Genomic DNA, 21,734 nt, shown 5'->3' with positions numbered 1-21,734 from the left:
GTAAGTGGTATGTGTGGGATTTTGTTTCAAAGAGGGGCCGGGGACAGTGCTAATCGCGTGACTCGTTCATGTCAAAGCCTTCAGTCCTGTCCCCTGGTTAGTACTGATAACTGAAAAAGCTGCGCGGGCATAGAAGCAGCCGGTGCCTTAAAATCCCTGTGTAATATTCTCGTGGTCCTTTTCAAACAGCGAATGCAGGTAAGGGTTTCAAACGATTAGGTCAGCTAACATCCCCCCAAATAAGGTAGTAGCAGCGATCTCAATTTACAGCCAGGTAAGCCCAAGCAACAAGAATTTTGCCTACCTGAAGTGGAAGCTAGACGTGACAACTGAGAAAGTGCCTGCCTAAAGTGGAACCTAGATCATGACAACTGAGAGAGGAACCCAGAAGTTCTGCCTTGGAGAATTAGAATTCAGACCGGAAGTTCAAGCATGAGTGGAAAGGGTACCCCTTCCCCACCCGACCTTTTCACCAGTGTAGAGGAAAAGATGAATTTTCAGAACACGAGTAAAAATATTCTTAACGTGCATGTTCAACGTTGTAAAGTTTATTAGTTGGATAGAGTATATTTTCTGCTTTAAAAATGGTTTCATGGTCCTAACGTTAATCAACAAGTTGCCAAAGCACTCCAGTTCTATTCTGTAAGAAAAGGGGCAGTGTTCTTTAATTTTCCTTCCCCTCCTTCCTTACTTTCTTCCTTTTTTCTGTAGCTTGCTTTGTTCCATGGAGATAGATTTTTAAAGCTTGGGTTGAAAGATTGTGAGATGTTTTTCATGGAATATTTCCCACTTGTTTCCTGCTGTCATCCCCATTTAGATGTAAACGCTTCAGCTTTTATTGAACAGCAGTTCTGAAAGTTTAACAGTTTCTTCTCTCATCTTGGAAAGGATTTAGTTCAGTTAATAGGGATTTGGGGGACCATATTCTGATGGTTTGTTTCAGGGATGGGGAGACATTTACTAGTCATAATGTTTTGGGAGGCACTTTCTGTGACTTGTACATATACTCTTATGAAAAGGTTGCATTCTATTTGAGGTGATAACTTGCTTTTTATAATAACCCAATTAAAATTCTAACAATTTCTTGATTGCTTTTGAAGTCAGAAAAAAAATCATGATTAATTTAATTTTGGTAGGCAGGCGGTTGTCTACCATTTTATTTTTAAAATTTAACTTTTTAAAAGGTGACTTCCCTGTTACTCTGAAGTAGAGGACACATCTGCTTATATTCACCATATGCAGTATTTTATGGTCAATATTGACAAAAGGATTAAATGATTCGTTTTTGATCCTTAATGATGTGTAGGAGGTAGATTTAAAACATACTCTGCCATTTCCATTTCAGTACATAAGGAGAAAAAAAATCTCTAGGAAGAAGTATATTTGATTTTAAAGCTAGTGTTTTCTTCTACTTGTTTGGTGTACTCTGAAGTAAAATGAAAGCCAAGTTGTCTATGTTTCCTCTTGTGTTTTTATTTTTACATTGTATGTGCAGTTGTCGCAAGCCTTTCACAAGATTATCCAACACAAATAGCTGTAATTACCTTTTACAACTCATAAAAGAGAAAAAGGATCTTTTATCAACATTGTCTTTCTAATGAAAATTGCAAAAGATTTCGAAAGGATCTGCCTAAACATTTGTTTACACCACAGAAGTGGGGATCATTCCAAAAATCTAAAAACACATTACAATCTGTCTTCTTGGGTAGAGTTTATTCTTTTCTAGGATATATTTAGATTTCTGATTGACATGATGGAAGAAAAGTGCAGCTGTAGTGAACAGTATGCTAAACAGCTCAACTTTGGAATATGCTAAATTCAGTTTAACATATGAGTCAAAAAGTTCCAGTGAAAGCATTTTCCTTGTGTACTGAGGATGATTTATTAATTAAAAAAAAAATCATGCATTAACCTGCTACAGCCTTATAAATTTACCTTTTTTTTTTTTCTTTTAACATTGCCTTTGTTAAGTGGATAAGGACCTACATTTTAGCCCCAAATTCTCCCCAGTTAGGGGAATAGATTTTATACATTTATAATCTCATATTGATATCATATTGCTTAATCATTTAAAGAAACTTTTGTCTTGAGTGATTAAAATTTTTTAAAAGAAATCCTTAAGGTGTGTATTTTTTTAGGTGTTTAAAGTGTGTGTTTATAGACTAACTCTAGAAAGCTGGGTATGACATTTCTTATGCTGTTCTGTCAATGTTGATTATTTAAGAATGTAAGATATAGCCAAGTGGAATAATGTACGTTTTAAAGTGGTTTGATTTTCACATGTTGAAGTTTGGATTTTTTTGGTAATAAGTTTAATGAACTAAACTTTGCTCCAGAGCATTTCACTTGTTCACTTGCCACTTTGCTTTACCTTGTCAGGGCAAATTAAGCATTTGAGGCAGTTCTGTAAAATGCATGCAGAAGTTAAAATAATTTTATTGCCAGTAAATCTGAAATTATATAACCTAGTTAAAATTTTAAAAAATTATCTAACTATTTTGCTTATTTTTAGTTTTAAGAACATGGACTTTGAAGATCACATACACACAACAGAGGGAGTTCTAAGCTTATAAGGTGTTCCTTTTATTTCGTTGCTGGGTTTCTGTGAACACATATCTTTAAATGAGTACTAACATGTTCTGTTGCATTATGGAAAGAATTGACATTGAGAGTTAGGAGCTGCAGGTTCTGTACCGGAAAGTCTGGCCTTAGGCAAATCTGTTAACTAAGGTTTCCCCATTTATGTATAAATAATACTTAATGGTTTCAGGTATAATTAGCAATTACTGAGAATCTGTCAGGATTGAGGAACTTACATGAAATATGCTACAATAAATAATAATTTAAAAACTTTATAGTGATACTGATGGAAATATAAAGCTGAAAGTCTGTTATGTTTAACCTTACATCATGATGCCATTTGTAAAGACAAAGTGTAAATAAGAATATTTTAAGTGATATTATTTTATTTCTGCATTTTAAATCTCTTGCTACATTTTTTTTTCCTCATGTTTTTGAGAATAGTAACTGAAAGTAGTGAAAGTTTGAAAAAGTCTCCGAGGATTCACTTCTTCAGCAGTTGTGTTGCTCCAAGCTCTGTGTTGAAGGACTTTTTAAAAAAAAATTATAATCCCTCTCACACTGGTACTTTGGTAAAATACAAAAAAAATGGATCACTAGAAAAACAAAATGAAATTTTTTGATACTGCATTCAATAGAAATAAAATTACTTTGTCAAATTGCTATGAAGTTTCTTTTTTTTCCCCCCAGCTTTTTGAAATATAATTGACATGTAGCATTGTGTAAGTTTAAGGTTTACAATGTAATGATTTGATGTGTGTATATATTATGAAATAATTAGCACAATAAAATTAGTTAACACAGCCATCACTTCACATAGTTACAGTTTTGCCGTGAAGGTTCTTAAAATGCTTACTTTGAATTTCCGTGCTTAACTCATTGCAGACCATTACAGGCATTTCTGGCACAAGTCCATGGACCACACTTTGAGAATCTTGCTCTAAAGCCTAAACCACAGTCTGTTTTGGAAGGTGGATGTGGAGTAGTTTTGAAATCAGAGGATCTGAGTGATTGCAGAGAAGTTGTAATAATAATAAGAATGATATTGTATTGCCTAAATAATCATCCATACTGAAATTTTTTTCTGAAGGGACATGTAATTTACATTGCACAATTTATCACATAATCAGGTGCTTTTCAAGTTAGGATTTTACTGTTTTCTTTAAAACTGATATGTCTTTTGTTTTTGTTTTCCTTCTGCCACCCAGCAGTTACTTTTGAATACTACTGTGTACTTGGCACTGTACTAGATACTGCTAAGGATATAAAGATGAATGATATTTGATTCTTGCTCTGCCATCCGTCTCTCATTGTTGTCCCAGATTCCCACGAGTGGTGATACCATAGAGGGCATGATTCTTAAGGGTCTTTGTCAGGCCAGTAAGCCAAGAAGTCACTTTGGCCTACATCCTCTTAATATATTTTAAGCTAACTACATCACCTCCATACCTCCATCACCTAACATACAAACAAAAGAAAATAGAGAAATTAGAGAACGCTATTTTTTTATATTTTAGTTTTTTCAAATGAAAAGCATGCATTATGCATTTGAAGTATAAAGTAATTCACACAAATTCATGTTATAACAAAACTTTTTTTTTTTTTTTTTGCGGTACGCGAGCCTCTCACTGCTGTGGCCTCTCCCATTGCGGAGCACAGGCTCCGGACGCGCAGGCTCAGCGGCCATAGCTCACGGGACCAGCTGCTCCGCAGCATGTGGGATCTTCCCGGACCGGGGCACGAACCCGTGTCCCCTGCATCAGCAGGCGGACTCTCAACCACTGTGCCACCAGGGAAGCCCTATAACAAAACTTTTGAGGAGTACATCATTTTTGGTAAAATATAAGATACGACTGTATTAAAATTGTTGGGTGGACATTTTTACCTTTTTTTTTTTTAAGTAGTTGTCTTAATATCTGTCTTTCAAATTGAAAAAAACATGCTAAATGTTTTTTTTTTTTCCTTAATATGCCATGCACTTTTCTGGGTACAGTTTTAAGGTAGATGGCAGAGGGTAGCAGACAGACCTCTGAGAAACAAGGGATATGTGTTTTATCCACAAATTTAAAAATATATATATATATATATATTTTTTGACTTTGAGATCCTTAGAGCGAGGGCCATCAATAGTCCATAAAATCCCTTTGTACAAATTAGAAAAAGGCACTCCTTCCATGTATTAATTTTGTATCCTGCAACTTTACTGAATTCATTGATTTGCTCTAGTAGTTTTCTGGTGGCATCTTTAGGATTTTCTATGTATAGTATCATGTCATCTGCAAACAGTGACAGTTTTACTTCTTCTTTTCCAATTTGGATTCCTTTTATTTCCTTTTCTTCTCTGATTGCCATGGCTAGGACTTCCAAAGCTATGTTGAATAATAGTGATGAGAGTGGACACCCTTGTCTTGTTCCTGATCTTACAGGAAATGCTTTCAGTTTTTCACCATTGAGAATGATGTTTGCTGTGGGTTTGTCATATATGGCCTTTAGAATGTTGAGGTAGGTTCCTTCTGTGCCCACTTTCTGGAGAGTTTTTATTATAAATGGCTGTTGAGACACTGCTTCCTTAAAAACCTTTACTACCATCTGCCAGAAAAAGTGCTATAATAAGCATACCAATCTATGATGTTTACAGTATGAATGGCTCTCCTCAGATATGCTGCTGTTGTGCACTGAACCACCTGCACAACTGTTAACTGATGGCCCTGCTTAGGAGCCATTTTCCTTATCCTTCAAGATTCTCCTTTATGTAAAATAGGGATATTATTACTACATGATAACAGATGATGTAAAATAGCCCCATTTAGAAAATGCTGTGTCCAGTTACTCATATCCGTTAGCCAAAATGTGTTTAAAATTAGGATTAAAGTCAATGCAGTTTTGAAATTAAATTTATGGCTGCTCCTGTTGAACCATTTTCTTGAGAGTACAGTGTACTCAGCATTGAGAATATAGCTCTTTCAATAATATTAAATATTAACCTTGGACTTACTTGCAGTTTTTTTTTTTTTTTTTGAAAACAGTGTTTTCAACCTTAGATGTGTTTAAAAGTGAGATTTTTGTTTCTGTTTTTTAATTTTTAACCCAAGCCCTCCATGGTTTAAGGTAGATTGGATTGAAGTTTTTAATGTCTAGTCTAGTGATTCATGACATTTTGAAGAGTTCTCTCAAGTGTATTGACTTGTTAATTTAGTAAATTTAATATACTTGTTCAGCTTGAATTTAATGGTGTGATAATGCATAGCTATACATTTATTTAGGTCCTGTATACTTACTAGCATACTCTTAAGTGTAAGAGAAAAGATATAGATGAATAAAAAAAGTCCCGGCGCCTGCCAGCCTGTGACCTCGCAGCGCCGCCTCTGCAGGTCTGCTGCGATGCCTGTCGCGGTGGAGGACATCATGAGGCTCCTGTGCTCCGTCTCCGAGGAGAGGAAAATGTGGGCGGCCGTCAAGCACTCCGGGAGGGGCGGCCTGGTCACAGGGGCCGTGGCCTTCGTTGGTGGTTTGGTGGGCGGGTCACCAGGACTAGCCGTTGGGGGGGCCGTCGGGGGTTTGTTAGGCGCTTGGATGACAAGTGGACAGTTTAAGCCAGTTCCTCAGATCATAATGGAGCTGCCACCTCCTGAGCAGCAGAAGCTCCTTAACGAAGCCACTGCCATCGTCAGGCGCCTGGAATGGACAGACGCCGTGCAGCTGACCATCCTGGTCATGGGCAGTGAGGCCCTGCAGCAGCAGCTGCTGGCGATGCTGGCCAACTACGTCACCAAGGAGCTCCAGGCGGAAGTGCAGTGCTACGGCTAGGCCTCTGCTCCGGGAAGTGGGGTCCATTTAGATGATTCCCCCCGACTCATGGAAGGTGACTGGGGAGCTGCAAGAAGCCCCACATCATCAGAATATTACCCTAAACTGTAGCAAAGTCTCCTGCTGGAGAGGCTGGGGCTGTGCTATATCATGTTCTGGAAGTTATTTAAGATGCCGTGTTTTGTGGCCGTGTGCACCTGTGTGCCCTGACAACCCTTCAACTGGGAAGCTGGTGAACAGTAAAGCCGTGACTGCTGCCACGTAGCGGCAGTTTTCTGAATCTACTCTCGCTCACATAGGGGCTGGAAGAAGGTCTTCACGTTCAGCCTTCTCATCTCATCACGAGAAGATGATGCCTGTCCAGGCAGCCGTTGCCCCGACCAGCCCTCCCTTGGGACCTTGGGGCTGTCCCCTGCTGGAATCATGTTTACCTCTTGAACGCCCCTTCCCCACCCAGTGACTTCTGAGTGGCCTCAGGGAGGGGGCAGTTGGCCTGCTGAGTGAAGCCACAAACGTCAGTGGCACCCAGCCTCTCCCCCAGTAACTGCCCGACTGGGCTCTCGCCCTCCCAGGGGCTTGCTTTCCCCATCTGAAAAGTCATAGTAGTTCTTGAGTGATGTTTTTTAAATTAAATATTTTCAGTAAAATTATTGCTCTTTCTGAAGTGGTAGAATTATAAACTAAGAAATGTGCCCACCCTAAATTTCCACCCTAAATTTCACCCTAAATTTCCCCTAATTTCCCCTAAATGTTTTCTGAACAACAACAACAAAAAGATGAATAAAAGATGAATAATATGTCCGAGTTAAGGGACTCTTACATGTTAGACACTGTGTTGTTAAATGCCATAGGTTAATCACTTGTTGATTTCCACAGTCCTTAAAGTATTAAAAATATAATAGTGAATACTTAATTTTGCTCCTTCTGTGGGCCAGCCTGTGTTCTTAGCTCTTTGTTTATATTCATTTATTCTTCACAGCAACCTGATCTGATGAGATGTAGGTACTGTTATTCTTGTTTTAGAGGAACAGAGGTGAAGGAACTTACCCTGACTCACACAGCTAATATGAGGCAGAGTTGGGAGTCAGTCCCTGTGGGGCTGCAAGCTTAACCACTATAGTGCTTCTGGCTGTAGGAAGATATTAGGAAATAGATGCTGTTTTCATTTTACAGATGGGAAATTGAAGCTTAGAGATATTAAGCAACATATCCAAGGTTATACAAATACAGTGACAACCAAGTTCCAAATTCTAAGTCTATCTTATTTCAAAAGGGGGAGATTACTTCTGTCTAGGAGGATCAGGCAAGCTTAATTTGAAGATATAGTTTGATCCAGGCCTTGAATGAATTACTGTCAGCACGAATGTGGGAAACTGGTGCCTGTTGGGAAACATTGAGCGGTCAGGTTTAACAAAATATGCAGGGATTTAATGGCAGAAATAAAGCTGGGAAGGTAAGTGGGGCTAGATCTTGGAGAACCTTGTTGTAGGGCTAAGGAAATAAGACTTTTCTTTTTTTTTTGCCTGCATACGGTATTTGTTTTTCTCTTTTTGGCTGCGTTTGGTCTTCGTTGCTGTGCTCGGGCTTTCTTTTAGTTGCAGCGAGTGGGGGCTACTCTTCGTTGCAGTGCATGGGCTTCTCATTGCGGTGGCTTCTCTTGTTGCGGAGCACGGGCTCCAGGCATGCAGGCTCAATAGTTGTGGCGTGCAGGCTCAGTAGTTGTGGTACACGGGCTTCGTTGCTCCGCGGCATGTGAGATCTTCCCGGACCAGGGCTCGAACCCATGTCTCCTGCATTGGCAGGCGGATTCTTAACCACTGCGCCACCAGGGAAGCCCAAAACTTTTCTTTAGAATAAGAAAATAAGACTTTTCTTTAGAATGTGGTGGGACACCTTAAATCATTTACTGATTTCTTTTGGTACTGTCTCCAGCCAGTATTGAAAATGCACTACTATGCTTGTGCCTTTAAAAAAGAGAAAAGAGGGACTTTTCTGGTGGCACAGTGGTTAAGAATCCGCCTGCCAATGCAGGGGACACAGGTTCGAGCCCTGGTCCTGAAAAATCCCACATGCTGCGGAGCAACTAAGCCCGTGTACCACAGTTACTGAGCCTGCGCTCTAGAGCCCGTGAGCCACAACTACTGAAGCCTGCGCGCCCAGAGCCTGTGCTCTGCAACAAGAGCAGCCACCGCAATGAGAAGCCCGCACACCGCAATGAAGAGTAGCCCCTGCTTGGGGCTTCCCTGGTGGCGCAGTGGTTAAGAATCCGTTTGCCAATGTAGGGGACACGGGTTCGAGCCCTGATCTAGGAAGGTCCCACGTGCCGTGGAGCAACTAAGCCCGTGCGCCACAACTACTGATCCTGAGTGCCACAGCTACTGAAGCTTGCGTGCCTAGAGCCTGTGCTCTGCAACAAGAGAAGCCACCCAATGAGAAGCCCGCTCGCCGCAACTAGAGAAAAGCCCACGCGCAGCAACAGAGACCCAACGCAGCCAAAAAAAAAAGAGTAGCCCCTGCTCGCCGCAACTAGAGAAAGCCTGCGCGCAGCAACGAAGACCCAATGCAGCCAAAAATAAAAAAATTTATTTAAAAAAAAGAGAGAGAAAAGATAAAACTCTGGCTTCTAGCATTGACACTTAAAAAATAATGTCTGTCAATTCAAGTAAAAAATTCAGGCTGCCTAATTTTCACTTAATTTCCTACTATACTCCAAACTCCTTGAGGCCAGGGATTAGGTGGTGGTTAATTTGGTAAACAGAACTCAGACAAGGGGAGGGTCTGTAAGTTAATTAAAATTCAAGTAATAGCAGTCTGCTTTTTGGCATCACATTATTTCTAAAGACGGTTTATGAAAACAGCTTAATATATGAAATAATTAAAGTTGTAAGTCATTCAAAATGCCTAAAAAAACAGCTTATATGGGAATGTAGATTTTAAAGGTATATTTGGTATTCTCCTTGAAGAGCAAATTCCTAAAGTTGGAACTTAGGGCATCTTTACTGAGGGAGTCTGGCTCATCATAGTTGTTGAAAGACTGTAAGAACTGATGAACTAACTTAAGTTCATTTACTGTGTTTTTCACCACCTATATTTCATCAGTGGCTCAGAAAGCAAAATATGATTTTGGGGCCTTAACATTTAGAAAACTATATAATCTTAAATACCGTGAGCCAAAAGGAAATTTTATGCTTTGTCTTTCTGGATTACAGAAGGCCTTTTTTTCTTACAAATTTTTCTTTCTAAATGTGAAAAAATAAAGGGAGATAATTTTTTGTTAATGTTTCTTCCATCCTTATAGTCTTCCTTTATCCCAGTTTTTCTGCCATGTCACTTTAAATATTTTTATAGTGTTTCCTGTTAAGTTTTATTTTCAAGGGAAACTTTGGTTGAATATAAATGCTGAATTTCATAAGCTCTTTCCACCAGTATTTCTTAAACTTGGCAGTTTGAGTGTCTTTGCTAAAAATACTAGTTTCCTGTTGGTATATTAGACAAAAGAACTTATCTGTTCTTTCATCTTATCCTGCTGAAAGTTAGAGCATGTGTTACCAGCCTACTTTTTCTAAGCCAAATGGTACAAAATATGTTTTATTAACAAATATATTCCAAACATTTGCTCTTTTTGTATTCTTTGAGAAAGCGATGACTTAATGGTTGATTTACTATGAGTGGTATAGGAAAAATGTTTTCTTACTAAAACCACATGTTCTTACATTGGACTTTTTTTTTCCTCCAGGAAATGCTTTGGTTTTTAAAAAATTAGAAAGAAAAGGAAAAGTGAAGGCCAGTGCCTTGAAATGTTCCTTAAGTTTTAACTAATTTGCCATCTAATATTAAGAAAGTTTGATAAAATATTTTGTCTTAGCCATACCGATGATTGTTGTGCAGCTATAAAATAGGTAAAATTATTAGAAAGCAACAACCTTCCCCTCCAACACCCAGTCCAAAACCCTCACCAAACTTAATGTTCCATAGGTGAGAGAAAAAGTTGTGTTTTTACCACTTTTTCATGTTTTCATATTTTCATTTCCCCAGCACTAGAAAGTTTAGGCTTTGGCTCTTATATCAGTGAAGTAAAAGAAGTCTTACAAGAATGCAAGACAGTAGCATTAAAAAGAAGAAAGGCCAGTTCTCGTTTGGAAAACCTTGGCATTCCTGAAGAAGAGTTATTGAGACAGCAACAGGAATTATTTGCAAAAGTAAGTAACACGTTTTAAATTATTTTCATCTGAATCTGACCCTTTTTGCTAACCAAAATCATACTGGTTTCTAAAATCGTTTCCTTAGTCAACATACGTACCCCAAAAATTTTCTTTCTGTGGCTGATTGTTTGATCATAGAGCCTGATGTTAGGTCTGGCTAGTTTTTTACTTTATATAAAAGCAAATATTTGCAGCAGCCTATTTTCTGAGAAGAACTCCAAATAACTACTGAGATTTTACTTTGATGTTTTCTCAGGCAGAATGGCCATTTAAAAGCATGAAAAGTATACCTAAACATTCTTAAGATTTAAAATGATAGACTGGTGAGAAAATATTGTATCAAATTTTTAGACGAATGGCATATAAGAAAAATCTGATTAACATCTACTTTGTAGTTAAATTAGGACTTTAATACACCTTTAAAACATTCTAATCTTAAAAACTTTGAAGGGCCAGTGGAGCAGAGAAAGGGAGAAAACTTTTCTCCTTTCTTGCTTGTCACAGTTCTAATGTCCAGTCTGTGAAGGGTTAGCAACAAGTACTAATATCCCTTTATTTTTTAAGAAAGGAGGGGGGCTTCCCTACTGGCGCAGTGGTTGAGAGTCCGCCTGCTGACTCTCAGGGTTCGTGCCTTGGTCCGGGAAGATCCCACATGCCGCGGAGCGGCTGGGCCTGTGAGCCATGGCCGCTGAGCCTGCGCGTCTGGAGCCTGTGCTGCGCAACGGGAGAGGCCACAACAGTGAGAGGCCCACATACCGCAAAAAAAAAAGAAAGGAGGGGACCACAGGGAGCTGGGACTGAATGGAATTTGTGGCTAGCCTCTTAGAATTTCACCAATGTTATCTCTGTACCATCTTCTGGGCCTGCCTTGGCCCATCCTTAGAATCCTGGGTACCTTCTTCATTCCCTCCCAGGTCCCCTTGGTGGCAAAATAGAAGCAAGCTCTGTAACACATTTTGGAGCTATCCTCTGTGGAAGATCATATTTTCCAAAGATGACTGCTATAGTATATCTCACCCCTCGTGCTCTCCCCATGGTTCACTGTTCCTTGGTGTTATAGTAGAGGCAACAAAGGCTGGCAGCATCTATTACCTAATAAAAATACCTAGGGATGAAGATAAGGGGATGCAGAAGCCCACACAGCACAGCTTCCACATGGAGTGAATAGACACTACAACCAGTATGCACACATACCCCATGCTGATGGCAAAGACCAACACAAAAAAGCTTTCCATCAGTCCTTTCCACTCAGGGATGGGATGCAACACCTAGAATACCCACAGGTATGTAGGGCAAGAACAAGAGGAAGAAATTGAGAGAGAAAAATTGGCGTTTCCTTCTTCTCTACCAGGTTCCTTGAAGCTGGGGAGAAGACAGTTACAGAGTACAGTGATTCTTGAATGTGACTGAATATTTACTCCACATAAGACTGAGAGCTTAATAACCTGATTATTAAGAATGCAAATCACTGTTCAAGGCAAAACTTATCGGCTGGGGCTGAGGTACCTTAACGGTATTTTTACTTTCTCTTCTCTGTACCTCCTCCCCACCTACCCTGCAAAGGCAGGGGCAAGGAATTATGAACTTGAAAATTTATGATAACAGCTTAAAAAATAATCCATTCCATTTTTGGGTACTACTAAAATGCTCAGATTGCTCAAGCAAACTGTCTATATGTAAATACTTTTTTGAAATAAAGCATTTGACTGACTTGCCAGTGGGAAGATCTTGAAAGTTAGACCGAAATCGTTGGGCCAGAGGTTGTTCTATGGCAAACAGGATGTAAAATATGGAGTGTTTCAGTTCCATAGAGATACTTATTTCATCATGGGCATAGAGCTGTATGGTCATTTATAAATGTCTGTCCCTACCATTAGTCTGTAAGCTCCCTGAGGGCAGGACCCATTATTAGTTGTATCTCTAGCACCCACCTAACATGGTAACTAGCACAGGGGGAGTATTCAATAACTATTTGTTGAATGGATGACTGAGTTGGGTTGGTAAGTCAAGGAAGCACAGAACTCTAGGGGTGGAAGAGACTTTTGAAAATCATTTACTTCAACCTTGATGTTCCAAATTACAATTCTGAGGTTCAAGGAGGTTAAAGAACCTATTCACCATTATTTAAAAAAAAAGAGGGGAGAAGGTGATATTGTTTTTTCCCTACAAAGTTCTGGCTTCTCATTTGAAATTGAAAGACAGGTTTGGTTTGAATAGAATAAGAATTGCTACCAGTTACTGTAATTACCATTAGAACTGGGAAATACCATTTTAGGTCATCTCTTCCAGATTAGTACCATAACTGATCTCTTTGTAGTCATAACAACCAGTTTGGTTTATATTTAAAAGCATTTGAATTTTAAGTGTTATCAAGCACTAGACAGCAGATACCGTTTAAACTAATAAGGAAGATAAAAGCTTACCAACATTTGAGTTCTAAACATGTGTTAATCATGTTGCCAAGTAATTTACCAGTATTATTTCATTTAATCCTCACAACAACCCATGAAATAGGTGCTAAAGTGGAAAAGCCTTTGAGGCAGGCATGAGCACATGCAAACAGTGTTATAATCCATATGAATATGAGGTACCAAATGAGGAGTGATAATTTTTTTAAAAAGCTAATGGCAGACTTCCCTGGTTGTTCAGTAGTTAAGAATCTGCCTGCCAAAGCAGGGAACATGGGTTCGAGCCCTGGTCCAGGAGGATCCCACATGCTGCGGAGCAACTAAGCCCGTGCACCACAACTACTGAGCCTGCGTTCTAGAGTCTGCGAGCCACAACTACTGAGCCCATGTGCCACAGCTACTGAAGCCCGTGCGCATAGAGACTGTGCCCTGCAACAAGAGAAGCCACCGCAGTGAGAAGCCCACGCCCTGCAATGAAGAGTAGCCCCCACTCTCTGCAAATAGAGAAAGCCCGCGCGCAGCTAGACTAGAGAAAGCCCGCTTACAGCAACGAAGACCCAACACAGCCATAAATAAATAAATTTATTTATTAAAAAAAAAAGAGGCATGAAATAGCAAGATGTCTTAAAAAAAAAAAGCTAATGACTATTATTTATTGAGTCTCTACTATTGCAGATCACCTACAGGGTGCCAAAGGAAATATTTGATAAAAGGAAAATGATGCTCTGCTAAATATGTTATATACTTTGCAGAGTTCTTAATGAGTAATACAAATTTTACTATACCCATTTATGCCTTAAGAAACAGACTCAGAGATAGAGAAGCTTGCATGAGATCAGATCATTTGTTCTACAGACATTTATTAAAGTCTTCAGTATTTACCAGATATAGTGCTAGGTGCTAGGCTTCTAACAGTATAAAAAAGAGACATGGTTCCTATCATTATGAAGCTTAGTACTGGGAAGGATTGACTTAAACAAATGAAAGGGTAAGTACCTTTTGACTCCAAAACCTGTGCTCTTTCTACTATACTGTGCTAATGCTCTAGCCACCATTTTGTTTGCTTAAATTTATTTTGGAACTTTTAAGTGAAATGAACATGCTTTATCGTTTCTAGGGCAAAAAGATGAATGAAAAATAATTGACTGCCATATCTGTCTTCAGCTCTCTACACTTGTCATCTATTTTGTTTTGTTTTTTTCCCCTTATCTCCCTTCTTTCTTGCCCTGACCTATGGGTGAAAATACCCTAGTATTTCTTTGCTATTGTGAGAAAAATCAGAAGAGAAGTAAAATTATAGCAGCCGCTTAGTACTTTTTTTCCTAGAGCATAAAGTACTTTAGTCTTAAATATAAAAGGAACTGATAAATTATTATAACATCTTTTACATAACTTTCATTTCACTTAATCATTTAGACTTTATTTTATATGCCAAAACAATAGCAGCCTCATTTGAAGCTATCTTTCACTGTTAGCAGCAAATATTTGAAAAGGAGGTAATCTCTAATATGTTGAGATTAAAGTTAGCTGTAAATTATAAATGAGTTATTTTAGTGTGTGGAAGTGGGAAACTTAAAACACAATGAAAATCTCCAGAAGAAGTGAATTAGGAAGTATATGCCTACTTACTTCTCTTTCACTCTTCCATTTTAGAAGGAAAATACTTGGGATGGATTGGGTGAGAAGCAAAAGGGAAAAAAAGAAAGCAGAATAAATACACTGAAATTTTTAATTTGTGGAAATGAATACAAATAATATTTACCAATCAACGTTGATTTTAAAGACACTGGAATGCTTTTATGTTCAGAGAGAAAAGTATGGGTGCTGATATGGGGTGATGATACCTAAAAGTCAGTTAAATTTTTAGTGTAACCAGTACATGTCTTTGTAGATCACTGAGCAAACTACAAGATAAAGCAACTTTGCAATAAGACCTGTGTAGAGACTTGAAATTATTTGAATTATCTTGTATGTGCCACAAAATTGTATCTATTTATAGTTGATTAGGCCACAAAGTAGGTATTATTAAGTTGATTAAATCAATATATTTGGTTTGTCCTACCATTTTCAAGTATTTTCTGTGAAGCGTTCTTAGTCTATTTTGAACTCTGGGTATTCCTGCCATAAAAGTAAACATGCCTGTGTTTTATGGAAATATTTTCATATTTCTTTATAAAAATAGGTAGAAGTAGTTACTAGAATACCTGGTCTTTAATTTCCTAAAAAAACACAAATAACGTTTTTGTCTTGTAGGGAAGGTATAATATAGGTATATTAACAGCTGTATTATGAGGTTGACTAGTCTCATGAGGAAGATGTAAAGAGATCCCCAAGTACAGAGATATCACATTAGATTTTAATGATATAGGAGTGTGCCAGTTACTAAGCAATTATCTCAGCATGAAACCATCCTTTCTATGTTCCGCTTTGAGACTGGGCACAGTACTCTGCAAACCACGTTTCTGTTTTCTAGCTGACTTCCTTTAGACTGTGCTGCCAGTAGGGGGCTCTAGAGGGAGATTACAGGGCTGGGTGAAAGAAGGCACATGTTCCTTTCTTTTACTTTCGGTTGGCTTCAGGTTCCTTTGAGCAACCCAGCAATGCATCACCCTGGCTGCATCATTTTTTTCCTGTAGTGGGAACTGAATCTGGTTTGCAGTTTCTCTAATACAGAAGCAGCCTGAACATGCATCCCCTTCCTCAAGGATTTGGGTCTCAAACCTTGAGGCCCTCCTCTAAGCTCAGAGATGGTAGTAGTACCAGCCAATTTATGCCCTTTCTTCAGAAGTCTGAGTTTCATTTCCATGGGTTGCTCCTCTAAGCTTCCAAGTTTTAAAAATCCCAGCCTCTTCCCTTGTTTCCCCCAGTTTTAGGGTTGGTGGCTGCTTCCTGTAGTTGCCACCCACATATCTTAGTGTTCATTTCTTGCCTTTTCAGTTACCTAGTTACCACCTTTATACTTGGTTAATAATCTTTTATATGACATTCTTTCTATTTCCCTGACTAGTGTAACTTCTATCTCCTGATTAGACCCTGCATGATACTGGAAGGAATCAGGAACAAACTTAATGGAGAAACTAGTATTTCAGTTTGACTTGAAGGAAGAGTGGAATTTCAGTAGGTGAAAATCAGATTTCAAATAGAATGACCATCAGCATGAGTAAAGGTAGCAAAAGTGGGAGGGTATGATGTGTATTTAGGAAACACTTTATGTTTATCTAGGGGTCTTTTTGGTTTGTTGTTTTTTGGAGCACAAGACAAATGTTTTGAAAGAAAATTAGAGAAATACATTGGGGCAGACAGTAATTTGGAGGGTCTTGAACTCTAGGCTGAGAAATTTGGACTTAATTGGTAACAATTAAATGATTTTTTTAAAATTACAGATTAAACAAATTTATTTTATTTCATTTATTTATTTTTATTTATTTATTTTTGGCTGCATTGGGTCTTCATTGCTGAGCGCAGCTTTCTCTAGTTGCGGCGAGCAGGGGTTCCTCTTCACTGCAGTACACAGGCTTCTTATTGTGGTGGCTTCTCTTGTTGCAGAGCATGGGCTCTAGGCGCCCGGGCTTCAGTAGTTGTGGCACGCGGGCTCAGTAGTTGTGGCTCGCAGGCTCTATAGCGCAGGCTCAGTAGTTGTGGCACACAGGCTTAGTTGCTCCGAGGCATGTGGGATCTTCCAGGACCAGGGCTCGAACCCATGTCCCCTGCATTGGCAGGTGGATTCTTAACCACTGCACCACCAGGGAAGTCCCTAAATGATTTTTTTTTAAGTGTAGTAATTTTCCCCTAGGAATGTTTGGATAATACATTCATGACAGATTATTAAGAAAAGTTAGGAATTTACATGGTAAAATCTTAAGGTTGTGCTGAGCCTCATTGTTTTCCCACAAAACATTCATCCAGTCAGAAACTACTGGGGGCCTGTATGTTGGGAATGCAACAATGAATATGGAAACATTTTCTATTCTCCACTCTAGTGGAGAAAAAAGATGTATACTTACATAATTAGAGAACAAAATGGATAGGTATGGGAATGCATAGAGAATTACAGAATATGAAATAGAGCAGAAAATGTGACCTAGAAGGACCAAGAAAAACTGAAAACTGATGTGTGTTTTAAATGATGACTAGCAATTGGCCATTCATAAAGGAGGGTATGAGCCAGGCTTAAAGAATACTTCTGAGAAAAGACAGAAATGGAGAAACAACATTGTTTTGGTAAACTCTAATGGGAAATTATATGATCTTTTCAAAAACAGATTCATTTTTCCCTTCTTGGTGTGGTTTTTCTGCTAATGGATGAAATTAAATTGGGAAGGAGCCTTAGCTCGTGCAATAGGGCATGTAATGCATATGTATGCATATTGATTTCTCAAATCCTGTGGTGGTTTTTATAGAGGATATTTCAAATGAATGGATTTTAATTATCCCACTTAAATTCAGTACTGGATAAATAATTTTCACTAGTGTGTATGTGGGAAGAGTATGTTCTTTGTGTGTACATACGTGTGTATTTACAGAGAGAGGGGAGAGGGACAGAGGAAGAAAGAGATGTATCTATAGAGTAGGAAACTGTGATAGAAACTTAAAAGAAATTCAAGGTAGCTGGTGCATTCACGTACAGTACTTTTCCCTAACAGAGGTATTGTACTAGTGAACTTTTAAGCCACAGAAATAATTTTTGGATTGCAAATGTTTACATCAAAATTATGAGTTGAGAGGACAGAAGAATCAAGTGAAACAAAAGAGAGAGAAACACAGGGAAAAGGAACCAAAGAGTGAATGTTGTGATTTTTCTTTAAATTTTTTTAGGTTCTTCAGTTGAACCATTATGTAGCATGAAAGGAAACTTTTATCGAAAATTTTTATGGAAACTTTTGGAAACTCTCCTTAAGAAAATTGAGAAGAAGCAACCTCTAATTATATTTTCTTATAGAGTTCATGTTGTCCTCATGTACAACAACTATATCATGGTTGGAAAATATCCAAATTTGATAATGACTGAGTTTATGAAAGTGTGCATGTTGTAGGTTTTTTTAAAAATTACTATTTTTTTTTTATGTTTTTTGTGTTTAGGCTAGACAGCAACAAGCAGAATTAGCCCAACAGGAATGGCTTCAAATGCAGCAAGCTGCCCAACAAGCACAGCTTGCTGCTGCTTCAGCAAGTGCATCCAACCAGGCAGGATCTTCTCAGGATGAAGAAGATGATGATGATATCTGAAATTCACCAGCTGAGTTTCTATTTCCTCTATAAATGTTTTTCCCTGCACAAGAAAACAGTGAAAGAAATGCTTATCTGTAATTTTGTATGCATCTTGGTGGACTTGCCATTGGTATTCTAGGGTTGTCTGCCGTTAAGTTTCATCTATTGTGTGCTATTCATGTAAAAACTGTCTCTTCTAACTATTGAAAATTTAAGGCTCAGTATAATATCAATTTTGAATTTTTAATGGTGTTTATGAAATTTTAGATAGCAGTGAGTCCTTTATTTGATCAATAAACAGTGTTACAGAAAACTTCAAGTTTATAAAAATACAGTGAAATTTATACAGAAGCTCTAAATCTTCATTTGCATTTCCTCTGCCCTTTTAACTAAACTAAAAATTGGGAATTTTAAATTATTGGGGGGGAGGTGCTATGTGATGCAGTAGATATTAGATCAGGCTGGTGAAAAAACAAAGAGTTCAGTTCTGTAGTATTTGGATTTTTTGTCTTTTAAAATGAGTATATATACAGGCACTAAATATATATGCTCAGATGAATATACTTGTTTTAAAAAATCTCAAACAAGACGTTCAGAAACTAGGGTGAGTATGTTCAGTAGTAGTTGTAAAGTTTGGTAGGTTATGTTTTGATTTTGTTTTTGTTTTATGTAGAGGTAAAAACTAAAGTTTTATTATAGCATAATTCATTTTGAGCTACACTATTACATTTCAAAGACTGCCCCGTTTTGAGGACTGTCATGATTCTTAGTATTTCACTCCAGTGATTGTTAATAGTATTACTTGCTTAGTCCATCCATGTTTATTGGAACTTGTGAAACAATTGCTTAGGTTCCGTTGGTTTAACTAAGGTTCATGAATATTCAAACCTTTGCTGGGGGAAAGAAATGAAAGTTAATGAGCATGCTTGCTATAAGACGGATTTTTTTGTAATTTAACTTGTAGTCATAGTTTACTTATTGTTTGTTTTTAGCATTACTTTTACAATTTCTTGACTAGATGGCCTAGAGTGTCCAATGCTTCCTTTTGAAATGGCATCATTGTCTCCATCATAATTGAGCTTTAAAAAAATGATTGTTTTATTTTGTTTAAGAAAGTGTATCATAATTGATCAGCCCTATATGAAACATAGTTTCAACCTGCTCATTACAAGGGAAAAGCTTTAATTTGGTTCCAATAAATAAACTATGGTAGTGATTTTTATAGGAATCCAGTGTGTTGAAGAACTGGCCTATTGTTTGTATTGAATGGAAAGCCACTTAAGATAGTATGAAGTAATCTAAATTCCTATGTCAGTTGCCAAATCTTTTAAATTTGTATATTCACCAGGTCTAAAGACAGATGGCAGATGCCAGGATTCCAATTTTAATTGAAGAGCTAAATAAGTGAAGTTTACAAGCATTAGATTTCTTAATGATCATATTTTGCAGTTTTAGAAAAAGTGAAATATTGTCATACATTTATTAAATACACTTCTTCCATGCCACAACTAAGTGAATCTTGCTTCATGTTTTGAGTTGAAGTTGGTATTGAATCCATGAAGTGCATTTGGACAAAATAGAAGGGATTGTTTTTTTAAAAGTTTAAGTACCAAAGGTAGTCTAGTCTAAGAAATAATAAGTTAATAAGTGTTGGCTTTTCTAACTTGTACTGTAACATCCTTATACTTTCTATTTTAAGTATATCTGTTTCTTATGTAAACAACTTAGATATTTTTCCATACTTTTTTTTTTGATGCAGAGTTCAGGTTAATTAATATTTTACTGCATCTGATAATGTATTATATGTTTGAATCCTAGTGACTTTTCATTTTGACATTCTTGTGATTTTCATATGCTATATTCTTCAAGCAATAAAATCTGATGTGTTTTATAAATTGTTTTTATATTTAATAATCTATATAGATTAATGGCATGAGATTTCTATTATTACCATTTTTACTAGTTTGAAGAATCCTAGGCCCAAAAGACATTTTGATCATTTGGTATATAGTACTTGACTTTCTCCTCTGTTTGCTGTTATTTCAGAAAATGTGGTTTTACTTGTATTTTTGTAATTTACAGTCCTAGGGTGCAGGCGTAACAGAGCTAATTAAGCAGTATTTTACTCTTAGCTTATTTTTTAGCAGTTAACTATTACATTCTGTCTGTTGAGATTTTTAAAATCCTTTGGAGAGAGAAACAAAATCTTTACGGTTGTTGAGAAATAAAGTTATTGTTTAGTAAGTATTTTCCCCACCTTGAATATATGTCTTTTTCAGCAGATTATCAGGTAAGTGTTGAAAAGGCATCAATTTTTAAACTTACATATACCATACATATAAGTACATAAATAAGGGTTTTCACAAATTAAACATACTCATTTTGGCAGCCCTCAGATCAAGAAACAGAGTGTTAAGAACATCCCAGAATCCCTCCTTTTGCCCCTGTCTCAGCACTATCTTCTTCTTCCTCCCCAGAAGTAACTACTATTCTGACTTCTAAAATCAGTTCTGCCTGTCTTTTATTTTATGTAAATGCATACATAATACACTCTTTTTTTGCTCATCATTATATTTGTGAGTGATTGGTTTCCGGATGCCACTGTAACAAAGTATCACAAACTTAGTGATTTAAAACAACACAAACGTATTCTCTTGCAGTCCTGAAGATCAGAAGTCCAAAATCAGTTTCATTAGGCCAAAGCTGAGGTTGGTTCCTGAATCTGGAAATTAATTGTGAGTGGAAAATCTGTTTCCTTGTCTTTTTTTCAGTTTCCAGTGTCTGCCTATAATCCTTGGCTTGTGGGCTCTTCCTCCATGTTCAAAGCTTCTGCTTTTATCATCACATCATCTTCTCTTGTTTATAGTCAAATATTCCTCTACATCTACATTTAGGGCCCACCTGGATAATCCAGGATAATCCCCCATCTCAAGATCCTTAATTTAATCATATCCACAAGGTCTCTTTTGTCATATACGGTAACATTTACATGTTCCAGGGCTTCAATCCTGGATATCTTAGGAGGCTGTTACTCAGCCTACTAGAGTGAGATTCATTCATATTGTTGCATGTATTTGTAGTTCATTCATTCTCATTGCTGAATAGTATTTCATTATCTACTTTTATTATATACAAAATTTATCCATTCTACCATTGATGGGCATTTGAGTGGTTTCTGGTTCTGGGCTATTATGAATAATGCTGTGGAGAACATTCTTATACATGTCTTTTGGTGAGTGTATATATGCATTTCTGTTGGATATATACTTGGGAGTGGAGTTGTTGGGTCATGGGGTGTGCATGTATTGGTGTTTACTATGTACTGTCAGTTTTCCAAAGTGTTTGTAAGAAGACACCATTTTAATGTGTACTATAATAATGAATTACTATAATGGTCTAGTGGCCTGAGAATGTTAATGAATTTCTTGAAATTCTTAAATTATACCAAATGAGTTATACTTGCTACAGCAGGTCTGTTATTTAGTATGAAAGCAAGAGGAAAATAAAGCAAAAGTATTTGTTCTTGTTA

General features: G+C 37.5%; 1 protein-coding gene and 1 pseudogene across 2 annotated transcripts in view; both read left to right on the top strand.

Moving 5' to 3' along the window:
* The window catches only part of DR1 (down-regulator of transcription 1), a 22,706-nt gene extending 972 nt beyond the window's left edge, over window positions 1-21,734 (top strand). The window contains exons 2-4 of one of the 2 annotated variants that reach the window (XM_089919550.1): window positions 2,513-4,415; window positions 10,423-10,586; window positions 18,077-21,734. In XM_089919550.1, the coding sequence (XP_089775676.1) occupies window positions 4,295-4,415; window positions 10,423-10,586; window positions 18,077-18,223 (432 nt within the window). In that variant the 5' untranslated portion in view covers window positions 2,513-4,294 and the 3' untranslated portion in view covers window positions 18,224-21,734. The remainder of the gene's footprint in view (window positions 1-2,512; window positions 4,416-10,422; window positions 10,587-18,076) is intronic. The other variant, XM_022553317.2, reaches the window with a different exon arrangement.
* On the top strand, window positions 4,424-9,325 carry LOC111164030 (protein C19orf12 homolog pseudogene; annotated as a pseudogene).

The sequence above is a fragment of the Delphinapterus leucas genome, chromosome 1 (assembly GCF_059928025.1).
Source record: "Delphinapterus leucas isolate spDelLeu-1000000601 "Yukka" chromosome 1, BTC_Dleu_Yukka2, whole genome shotgun sequence".
In the NCBI taxonomy this organism is placed as follows: domain Eukaryota; kingdom Metazoa; phylum Chordata; class Mammalia; order Artiodactyla; family Monodontidae; genus Delphinapterus; species Delphinapterus leucas.
This window is presented reverse-complemented; position numbering and strand designations above follow the sequence as displayed.